The sequence below is a fragment of the Callospermophilus lateralis genome, chromosome 11 (genome assembly GCF_048772815.1).
Source record: "Callospermophilus lateralis isolate mCalLat2 chromosome 11, mCalLat2.hap1, whole genome shotgun sequence".
NCBI classification, from domain to species: domain Eukaryota; kingdom Metazoa; phylum Chordata; class Mammalia; order Rodentia; family Sciuridae; genus Callospermophilus; species Callospermophilus lateralis.
This window is the reverse complement of record NC_135315.1, coordinates 84693246-84704111: the sequence shown is the minus strand read 5'-3', so window position 1 is coordinate 84704111 and position 10866 is coordinate 84693246. Positions and strand designations below refer to the sequence as shown.

The following is a 10866-nucleotide window of genomic DNA, read 5'->3' as shown; positions in this document are numbered from 1 at the left end:
CCCAGTGTGCATGCAGAGCACCCTCAGAATTGTTCCTCATATCCCTTTGGCTCGTTAGAAATAAAGTTATCAAGTAGAGCACAGAGTTCTGTGAGTTACAGTGGAGTTTTTTGTTTTGTTCTGTTTTGTAAATTCCTTAGGATCATATGTAAACAATTGTATCATCTGTATTGAGACAGTTTTACTTTTTCCTTTCTAAACCTTTTTTTTTTTTTTTTTTTTTTTTTGTACCAGGGGTTGACCCTGAGGGGTCCTTAACCATTGAGCCACATCCCCAGCCTGTTTTTGTTTTTTATTTTGAGACAGGGCCTCACTAAGTTGCTGAGCCTTTCTAATGTTTATGGCTTTTCTTTTCTTTTCTTTCTTTCTTTTTTTTTTTTTACTACATTGGCTAAAACCATAGAACAGTGATAAATTAAATAATGTAATGACCATACTAAAAAGGAGAAAAAACACATGATCACTCCAGTAAATGTTGAAAAAGCATTTAATAACATTTAAACCCCTTTCATGATGAAGGAAAAACCTCGTCCTGGCAGGCGTGTCTCAGGGTGCAGCAGTCAAGCTCTGGTGTACTTCTATCTCCTAGGGGAGCTCTGCAGTCCCCTGGCCTCCTCTCCCTTCAGTCAGAATGACATGTGTCTGGTGTTTGTGGCTTTTGCCACCTGGGCGGTGAGAACGTCAGATCTACATACCCTGGACGCTTGGAAAACAGGTGTGGGGCTCTGGGGGCTGAGGGAGCTTGTGCCTAGGAGTCAGAAGCAGGGGCTTCCTTGTTCAGCCTCACCTGGGCCCCTAGGGAGGAGGTGTGCATGGAGGGAGGAGGTGTGCGCTGGAGGCACAGGTTCTCCCCAACTCTGCTTCTCCCCTGCTGACCGGCTTCCACCCCATTGCTCTGTCTTGCTGGCCTTGTCCTACCCTCTGAGGACTGAGTCAGGTGGCCAGAAGGGGATGACTGGCAGGAGCCGGCACCAGGAGACCTTGTGCTTCTCTTTCAGTCTTGCTGGCCAACCTTGGCACCATCTCTGCCATCTGCTACTTCCGCAGGCGTGTGAGGCGTGGGCACAGTCCCAGCCGCAGCTGTAGCCACAGCCCAAGTCCCACCTCCTAGCAGCCAGACCTGGACTACGAAGACGCAGGACAGGAGACAAGCATGGTGCCAGGAGGTGCTGCCCTCCTCCTTGCCCTCTGACCCCTGTCTTCCAGGGCGTCCAGGAGGGAGCCAGTGTCTGTGGGGCTGGCTCCCTTGGACTCCACCTAAGGCCCAGCCAGGGGCTGAGGCCGCTCCCCTCCCCTTGGAGGAAGGAAATTTGGAATTCTGGGTGGGTAGGGACTGAGCAGGGAACTAGTTAATAGGGTATTGAATTAGCAAATGGAAAGCACAGGGCATCCAGTTAAATTTGAATTTCAGACATGCAATATTTGGGATAAATTTACACTAAGAAATTATTGTTGATGATCTGAAATCTAACTTAACTGGGCATTGTGTTTCATCTGGTTATAGGTTGGGGGGAAGTGGCAGGAGAAGATACTGGAATTAGGAGTGGCAGAGAGGGGAAGGAGTGCTGGGTTTGGGTGGGGTCAGGACAGGGATGCTAGAGGCCATAGGAGCTAGGGGCATGTTCTGGGGCATCTGCCCTACTCACAAGAGCCTCTTGAACCCTGAGCCCCAAAGGACGTGGTCAAGGTAGTGGTGGTGGGTAGACCTGGGCAGATACCCAGACACCTCCAGTGGTTGCTGCAGCCCCTGTGGTGCGGAGTCTATGGGGCAGGACCTTGGCTCCTCTGAGGAGACCTGGATGAGGATTCAGGCAGAACCTGGTGGCCTCACCCATGATGACTTGGCTTGGAATTGTCCCTGCTCCCATGGGTCAGCTGGTGTGGAGGTCAAGGCTGAGAGAGTCAGAGATGGGGTGGGAAGGTGAGTGGGGCTGGAGGTGGCAGATCAGTGGCAGGGGGTCTGCCCAGGGCAGTGTGCACAGGGTCTTCAGAATGCTGGGAGATTCCTGGTTCCTTGGTGGAGGACACAGGTAGACAGCACTAATAAAATCTCCTCTCTCTTCCTTGTTTATGACATCAGTGTCTGACTAGCCCCATCCATACACCCTAGCACTGACCCCCACCCCTGCCCACTTTGAGGGACACCTTCATGTCTCTGCCTGTGCTGGTTCACACCTTGAGACCTAGGAGCCTCATGCTCCAACCTCACACACTCAGACCCTGCCAACCTGACCTAGCCCTCTGTCCTTCACATCCATGTGGCCCCCAACATCCAGGTTAAGTTCCCTCCCTGAAGGTAGAGCTGCAGATGGCATCTGCAGATGTTCAGCACCTCCCTGAAGACCCTTGCTAGGTTGTGGTCAGCCACACGGCCAGGATGTCCCCAGGGATGAGGCACCTATTCTTAGCTATTCCAGCTTCTACCCATCTGCCCTCAGGTCCTGGACACTCCTTTGACTTGCTGGGGTCAGACCCATGCTGGGGATTTGACATGGGTCAAAAGATTAGGTGACTGCAGATCCCTCTCCAGGGTCAGAACTGGACAGATGTGGTTCTGACAAGCAGCCCTGGCCAGGGGCCATCAGATCCACTGGATGAACCCCTCCTCTGCCTCAAGCCTTCTGAGCCGTGGCCATTTCTGGTGGGAGGAAGATGAAGTCTTGTCACCATCTGGTAGGGAGGGCAGAGTCCCATCAGTCTGCAGGAAGCTACATCCTGGTTCGTACTTACCCCCAGGGAGGCAGGAAACCCACTCACCTGAGGGAGGTGGCAGAGGGCTGGGTGACACTTCCCTGGCAGGGGAGACCTGGGAACCCCAAACCACAAGTCTGAGAGCAGGGCAGATCCCCGGGAAGGAGCATAAAGACCAGCCTAGAACCTGCCACAGCCCTCCCATCCTTGTCTCCTGGTCCTGCTTGCCCCACATTCTCCTATTTCTCTCTCTCCTGCTCCCTCCAAGTTCTAAGTCTGCCCAGCACCCTTTGGGCCCAGGGACTGGGCCTCCTCATTCCTCCTCCTGCAGTGGGGGCTGCTACTCACCAGCTGAGGGGAATCTGGGGGCTGTGGACCCCAGTCCTTGATGGGATCCCGGTGTCCCCGAGCAGCTCGGGACTGCAGGGCTCCTTTCATGGAGACCAAATGGGGAGCTGGGGGGCCAGGAGAGCTGGAGAGTCCAGAGCAGGGACCAGAGACAGGCACAGACACAGGGACCAAGGGGAATGGGCTGCAAGGCTCTGGTCCAGGCGAGCTTCGTACTGCACTGAGGAACTGCCACGAGAATGGGGGTAACGTGAGGCCCTGGGGGAGGGCCACCAGGGAGCACAGGGGTTCCTGCCCCAGGCACCCCCTTAGCCTCCCATCATAGCCTGAGCAAACCTCAGGTTTTGGCCTCTCCCTGACTTCAGGCTGGTGCACATTCAGCCCTGTCACCAGCAAGCAACTGACCTCATCCAGGCCCCTGATATCTGCGATCCTGCGATGGGAAGTGGCAGGTGAGGTGTAGGATCAGCATACAGTGGGGAGTGTGGTGCCTCCAGGGGCTGCTCGGGGGCCTCTGGGCCACACTCCAGGCCCAGCCTGCCCACCTGAACGAAGGTGTAGAAGAGACAGTCCCTGAGTTAGAAGTAGCAGAACCTCTCTTTGCATGAAAGAGGCCTCGGGACCTGCAGGCCCAGCCAGGCTGAGAGACCAGGCCAGGGAGGCAGGGCAGGAGGGAAAGCCACCCTGCAGGGCTGGGCCACCTTGGTCAGGTCCAGATGCATGTGTGGTGGTACGGCAGGACCAGGCAGCTCCCCTCGGGTCTGGCCCCTGGACCGGCTGCTGTGCCTCAGATCTGCTCTCCGTTGGCCAATGCTGGCACAGTCAGATTCAGAATTGGGCTGGCCCTGTGGGGGACCAAAACCTTCCAGAAAGTTCTCTTAGCCCTTCCCACTCAATTCTCTGAGGCCCCATGGCACTCCCTCCAGTCTAAGTCCCCCCAACCCAGGAACCAGGGTCCAGGCTCAGGTTGACGAGGCATGGAACCAGTCTCCCAGGCACACAGAAGCCTCATGCTTCCTACCCCTCTTCCTCAGCCATTCCCCCATTTACTCACAGGTGCAGGCTGGGTAGGAGCAGGGCAGCCTGCAGTGGACAGCACTGAGGACTCAGGGAGGGAGTGGCTGGTGCGGTTGGAGGGGGGCGCTGGGCACCCTGAATCCCAGCTGGTCCGTCCATCAGAGGAAAGTGAGCCTCGGACACCACCTGTGACATGGGCAGTCGGGATGAGCTGGGTGGCCAATCCCTCTCCCCACCCACCTATGTCTGGACCCACCTCTCTATCCCCAGGGCCTGAGCCAAGGTCCTTCTGCTGCCCCTCACCTGTGTGGGCCCCTGCAGGCCTGGGAAGCTCTCAGGGTTGAGCAGCAGGGGGCCCCCATCCTGTCTGGAAACCCTCTGGAGGCAGAGCAGCCAGTGGCGGTAATCTTCATGACTGGCACACACCACCTGGATGGTATGGATGAGTCGGCCTGTACACAGACTCCATGAGGTGGGGCCTGGCAGCACAGGTGTACCCCACATAGTCCCCATAAAGAGCTGGGCTGTCTACCAGGCTCACTCCCCTTCCCCCTGGTCCCAAGGCAGGGGCAGAGTCTGGGTCAGAACGGACCTGAGATCAGGAACGAGCGGGTCTGCTTCTCTTCCAGGTTGATGTGGATGGCAGTGAGTGAGGCCTATGCCTTCCTGGGAGCAGCTCCAGACCCTGCCTAGCCCCATCCCCCAGTCTTCCAGAGCTGAGCTGGGCACCCAGACAGTCCAGCACCAAGGCCAGTTCCCTGAGGAAGTAGGGCAGCTAAAGTCTCTCCTGGGGACATCATCACCCAGGTCTGCTCACCAACTCACATAGCAGATGGGGAATGACCCCCAGGCAGGGAAGCCCCTGTGTGTCTCCTAAGTGTACACCAGTGACATGCTCACTGGCATGTATGCACACTCCCATCAGGCAGCAGGAGCACATACCAATGACTCCCAGGAGGGTCCCACCTCATGCCACCTGCCCAAGGGCGATGATCTGGCTGGTGGCTGAGGGCCCTTCAGGATGAGGAAGGTGCTCCATGGAGGAACTCTTTCACCTCAGAGCTGAGATCAGGCTGACCAGGCAGTGAGCCAGATGGGTGGAGCCCTGTGCTCTGTCCCAACAGGCCTTGATATACAGGTTCTCCCTGAGTTGCCGCCCCCACTCCACACAGCATGCCTCTCTGGGCAGGTCCACCCTGGGGAGGGCCCATCTTAAAGGCAATCCCATCTGGTTCCTCAGAGAAGATGGCCAGGGATGTTGGGTACAGGACCAGGAGCCGATCCCACTGCTTCTGCAAGGGGTCAAAAGATAGCATGGGTAGGGCTGGGCACCAGGGGCTGCCCCACCTCCCCTATACCCTACCCACATCCCCTTCACCTGTGAAGGCAGGTGCTGCAGCTTGACCCTTGAGGCACAGATGGCACTGCCCACAGATTCACGCCCAGATGCCCTCCACAGCCAGATCAGATGGCGCTGCAGGGACCAGGGGAGCTCATCCACTGAGGGGCCCTGTGGAGGAGGCCATCAGGGTAGGCTGGCAGAGAAAGAGGGGGGAGGGGCTTGCAGGTTCCTGACACTGACCTGCGGGAGCACAGAGTGGCAGTGCCACAGTCCCCCGACAAGGGCCATCTGCTTTTCCAAGTGGTAGAGCCAGCAGCGGAGCTCATCTTCACTGGGACAGAGAACGAGGAGTGGGGCGGGCAGTGGGCCTGGGGGTGGAGGAGCAGTGTGGGCTGAGGTGGGCCCAAGCTTGGAGCCCCAGAGTCCAAGCATAGGCCCCTCTCCAAGGGATCTGTGCAGATTGATCCATGGCCCTGGCTGGGAGGCACCCTTCTAGGAGGCCAGTGTCCTTCACATACCTGTGATCTGGAAGCCATGCTCTCCAGTCTCCTCGAGGGGGCAGATGCTCAACTCCACCAGCTGCAACAGCCAGCCCCTGCCAGAGAACAGATAGTAGCAGTTGCAGGAACTCTCAGGGGCCTTTCCCCCACCCTTGCCCAGGCCCCTTACCTGGAATGTGAGTCCTGCAGAACTGTGAGCCTGGAAGTAGAGGTGGGAAGGGAACAGCTCCAGGTAGCAGTCACTGGTATCCTGGGGAGAGCAGATGCCCATCTGAGGGACTGGGGCAGACAGGATGGTGGGGTATGGGTCCCTGAGCATACCCCCCAGCCCCCACCTGGCTGTGCTGGAACTGCAGCTGGACCTTGGCATAGTGTACCACCTTGCCCAGGTTCTTCACGGGCACCTTCTGCCGCCCCTTCTTGAACACACTCAGGATGGGCTGCTCCAAGTTCTCCGGCTGATTCTCCAGGCCTGATGGAAAGTCCTAGGGGAGTAGAGCTTGGGGAGTGGCCAGATAGGGCCATCAACCCCAACCCATTACTCAGCCACCCTTATAGTCCTGATCTGTCTATGCCAGGCCACACAACACACACAGGCAGATGCACACAGCCTGTATACATGGAATGGTGACAGAATACACAATATGCACATAATACAGCTCCCCATTCCATGCTACCTGGTCTAGCAGTGACAGAGAAATTGGGACTTGGTGGAGTCAACCCTTAGCTTCACCACCTCCTGGTTCTGGAGCTCTGTTTTGTTTGTTCAATCTCCCCAGACTTTTCAAAGGAGTTTTGGGGTGTCTGGGTGAGATAGTGCATAAAACCCTGCCTTTTACCAATAAACTGGTAAATGTTTAATACCTGATTCTATAAGCAAAAACAGACAAAAAAAAGCAAACACCTAAGCCCTAATCTGTAATATACACCAATTTCCTTGGTGTAATATTCCCACTGCAGCCTGCTTGGATACCAACATGAGTTCTGGGTGCTCATGTGCTAGTTGCTCTAGCATACCGAGCATGGGCCTCAGTCTCTCACACAAAAACGGCAATGACTAAGGGTTCTCTGCGGCCTGCCCCTCCACTCTTCCTCCCTCTCTTTCTCTCAAATCAGGCACATGTCTGAATCAGGCTGTTCCCTTGGCTGGGGCCACTCAGCACTGACTCTCCACATCACAACCTTTGGGCCTTTGCTCAGCTCTCACCTTCTCCCTGGCTGCACACTCTTCTTAAATTCCAGCCTTTCCTGTTCTAGTTGGCTGCCTGACCACAGTCGACTTACTCTATTTCTACTTAGTCGTCCTGTCTATCTGCCACTGCTGAGTCTCCAGGGCCTGGAACGTGCTGGGGGGCGGGGGGGGGTCAATGTATTATGCTGAAGGAAAGGAAGAAGGGCCAATGTCTACACAGCACTTAGGTAGTCCTGGCAGAGAGTTCGTTCTCTATCAATGGGGGCTTTGATATCAGAGGCAGGGTCAGATAGGAGTCAGGTGCTAAGGGACTGGAGAGGACTGTGACCTACTAGCCTAGGGGCAAATTCTGTTGGGGGTCACATTTGGGTCACCTGCAGGGCTGCTGTGTCCTGGCCAAGCCAAGCTGCCCCTTGGGCAAACCTAGGAATGTGAACAGACAGATCACTCTTCCCCCGGCTTCTCTGCCTCTGGGTGGGGCCTTCTGCACCCACACCCAGTGTGGGAAGATTCCAGATGACAGTCTCGAAAAAATAGGCCATGAATCCGTAAGGGCTATGCCACTGGTCCTGGGGCCTAGGTCAGCCTTGGGGCCCGGGAAGGACAGCTAGGAACTGCAGTAGGGATGGAAGCATGGATGCTGTCCAAGCCTGGCCAGGGCCCTCCCTGGCCCCTATCTCCCAAGGCTCAAGGGGTCTTGACCCTTTTCCAAGGGAGTACCACTAGGGGCACCATGCCTCATAGGACTGCCTCCAGGGTCACACTGCCTATCCTGGGCTGAACAGAGAGAGTCAGGGTCTGAGATGTAGCCCCTTCTCTGAGGCAGCACAGTTTCTGAAGCCAGCAGCTGACTGCAAGAGCCCTGAGACCTTAGACAGGGGACAGGGGATGACACGGGGTCCCAGCCTGGTGGGACAGTGAGAAAGGTAGGCTCTGGGAGCCCATGCCAGCTGCTTTAGTCCTGGCCCAGAGTCCGCGCCCCCACTTCTAGCATAAGATCCGTGGGCAGGGTCCCACAGGAGGGAGCTTCAGTCTAGGTTCTGCCCAAACCAGTGCCAGCTGTTGGGGAAAGAGGCTAGGGCTCCTCTACTCAGCCAGTCCATCGTCCCACAGGGGCACCCTCAGTTCCTTCAGGAGAAGTAGCCTAACAAGTGCTTAGTGGTCACTTCCTTTCTGTGCTGGGGCAGGAGGCACCAGCATAGGTAGGATTGCAGTGGGCAGTGGATATCTGGGAGCACTTTCCTGCGAGACCCTGAAGGAGAAACTAAGGCCTGCAGTAGGTGACCAACTGGCTCTCTGTTGCCTGAACCCCTTTACTTTCTCAAGCGACATCACCCAAAAAACTGCAACATAGATGCAACCGGTGAGCTGGAGATCTAACCTGGCGCCGTCTACCAGTGAGAAGCGTGTGGAAGCTTCAGAGGCCCCACCCAAAGGCCAGGCGCACGGCTCACCACTGACTCAGTCCCAGTCTGGGTTTCGTTCTGGGCCAGACTTTCGGCGGATGAGCTACCCAGGGCGGGGCAGTGTCCACTTCCTCACCTCCCTTGGGATCTAAATCCCCTGAGCTGACTGAGATGACCCTTAGCTGTGCAAAACTGCGACAGACACGCTGGCATAGGACACAGAAGAGAGCGCAGAGCTGCACTCAGACCCCAGGCCTGGCGACAGATGGGGGACTCGCCACACAGCGGGCAGCTGCCGCTGGGGGGGGGCACACCCTCGGCTCACCGTCCCAGGGATGTAGTAGAAGATCTTGTCTGCCGCGGCGTCCCCGTCGGGGCCAGCCTCGGAGCCGAACAGGCTCGCCAGCTTCCTCGAGGTGTCCTCTCTGGGGACAAGTGAAAGGGGGTTTGGGGCTCGGCCTTTGGTCGGGTCAAGGGAGAGCGTGTTCACGGGTGGCTGAGGCCGCCCCTCTCACCTATTTCCCTTCAGCGAGGGTTTCCTGGAGAAGGAGGCCCGCAGCCTCCTGGGGGTCTGAGGGACGCAGCTGCTGTTCCCCATTGGTCCAAACGGCGGCTGGCTGGGACCCAGCGGGTAGACAGGGTAGACCCCGAGCGGGGTCCCTGGGTCGGGATCCTCCTGCCCCCGCCTCCCGTGAGCGGGCGGGGCTGTGGGACTGCTTCACGCCTACTCCGGGGTGGGGGGAGGAGCCTTTCTGGGCGGGGCTTGGCTCCACCGCACGCACGCTCCACGCACGCACGCTCAGCACGCACGCTGGGGAAGCGCGCATGCAGGCCCAGCCCTCGTCGTCGCTGCCATTTTAGCTCCTGGTTCCAGCTGCAAGGTGTGGGCTGTTGTAGCCGGAGGTGTGGGGGTCCCCAAGAGTTAAGTCGCTGTCCTCCACTGTGCCAATACAGCCGCAAGCTTTTTTCTCCTTTCTTCCTTCTTAGCTGCTCCCTCGAAGAGTGCGAAGATGTCCAAGCGGCACCGGTTGGACCTGGGGGAGGATTACTCCTCCGGCAAGAAGCGTGCGGGGACCGATGGGTAAGCCAGGCCAGGGGCGAGGCAGCGGCTCTGGCTTTGTTGGGGTCCGGGCGGGGAGCGGGCCACGACTGGCGTGGCCGAGCAGGTCGCGGAGCCCGAGTCTTTGTTTTCTTTGGGGCTCCGTTCAGCGGCGGTCCGGGTGGAGCGGCGCCCGTTCGGCGCGGCAAGGGCGCCGGGGATGTTGGCGGGGCCCGGCCGGGAGGTGAAGAGGCCTATGGCGGCCACCAGGGCGCCGCCTCCGCCAGGCCCAGCCTGCCAGAGCCACTTTGGACGGAGAGGAGCAGGAGCGGAGCGCCGACCTCGTGGCCTCGGTTCCCGACTGAGGCCTGGCGAGGGTTGGGGAGGGCGCGGCGAGCGTTCGCGCCCAAGGGCACCGGGTTCCGGGCCGAGGGCCTGGGAAGGGGACTGCGCGGGGCCGCGAGGGCGGGGCGCGCCTGGGTTCTCGTGTGGGCTGCGGCGGGAGTTGAGCGCGGAGTCCGGGGGCAGGGGGAGCGGAGGCCTGCGGGAGGAAGGCACCAGGAGGCTGCCTAGTGGGCCGGGGGCCGGGTCCCGGCGCCCAGGGGCTCAGCGTGGCGGGAGAGTGCGTCCCTCAGTCCATTCAAACACTACGGAGTAGACGGCAGGCAAACTTCCGTCGGCCGCCCACTCTCCCGCCATCTCCTTTATTTCCTGCTTTGGTGAAGACGGTGCTAGGGCTAGGAGTTGGCAGGCATTCTTTTCCCCCCTAAGTTTTTATTTGAAGGAGCTTTTGAAATACAGAGACCTTATTCGAGAAGTGGTTTTCATGCTCATGGCAAAATATTGCCATGTGGAGGTTGAGAAATACAAGATTCGTAGTGTTCCGGATTCCTTTTTCTTAGCCTTTCCCTAAAGGTACCGAGGAATTTAGCAGTTAACTTGAGTAATTGCATCGCAGTCATTTTCTGGTCCAGTCAGTGTGTTTTCACTCGTGAAAAGCAGAATTCTCTGGGTAATTAGGCAAAAAGAAAAACCTCAAACAAAAGTTCGAATGTCCAAATACCTTGCATAATTTCATCAGTTTTCCACGTAATCTTTACTGTCAAGGTGGAGTATAAACCAGAATGGGATGTACTTTTTGATACCTTACATATATTTAATTGTTGAATACAGAAATATTTATCCTGTGTTTCTATTTTTGTAGGTTTTTTAGAAATTATGATATTAGGTATAGTAATCATACAATAACATAACACAGCATCTTAGACTGCTCCCTCAAAAAACGAGCACGTTTAAACTCTGTCACAGACCCTTAGAGTTGGAAACAACTG

General features: G+C 57.1%; 1 protein-coding gene across 1 annotated transcript; it reads right to left on the bottom strand.

The window, feature by feature from the left end:
* Positions 1 to 2581: 2581 nt before the first annotated feature.
* LOC143637803 (putative pleckstrin homology domain-containing family N member 1) lies at positions 2582 to 9094 on the bottom strand. Its single transcript, XM_077110595.1, is given in 17 exon segments — positions 2582 to 2670; positions 2743 to 2806; positions 3040 to 3267; positions 3445 to 3503; positions 3506 to 3584; positions 4094 to 4242; positions 4350 to 4508; positions 4649 to 4712; positions 5244 to 5348; positions 5435 to 5566; positions 5639 to 5766; positions 5917 to 5988; positions 6067 to 6148; positions 6234 to 6370; positions 7314 to 7323; positions 8822 to 8921; positions 9012 to 9094. Coding segments are annotated over 17 exon segments (1740 nt in total).
* Between the last annotated feature and the right edge of the window lie 1772 nt (positions 9095 to 10866).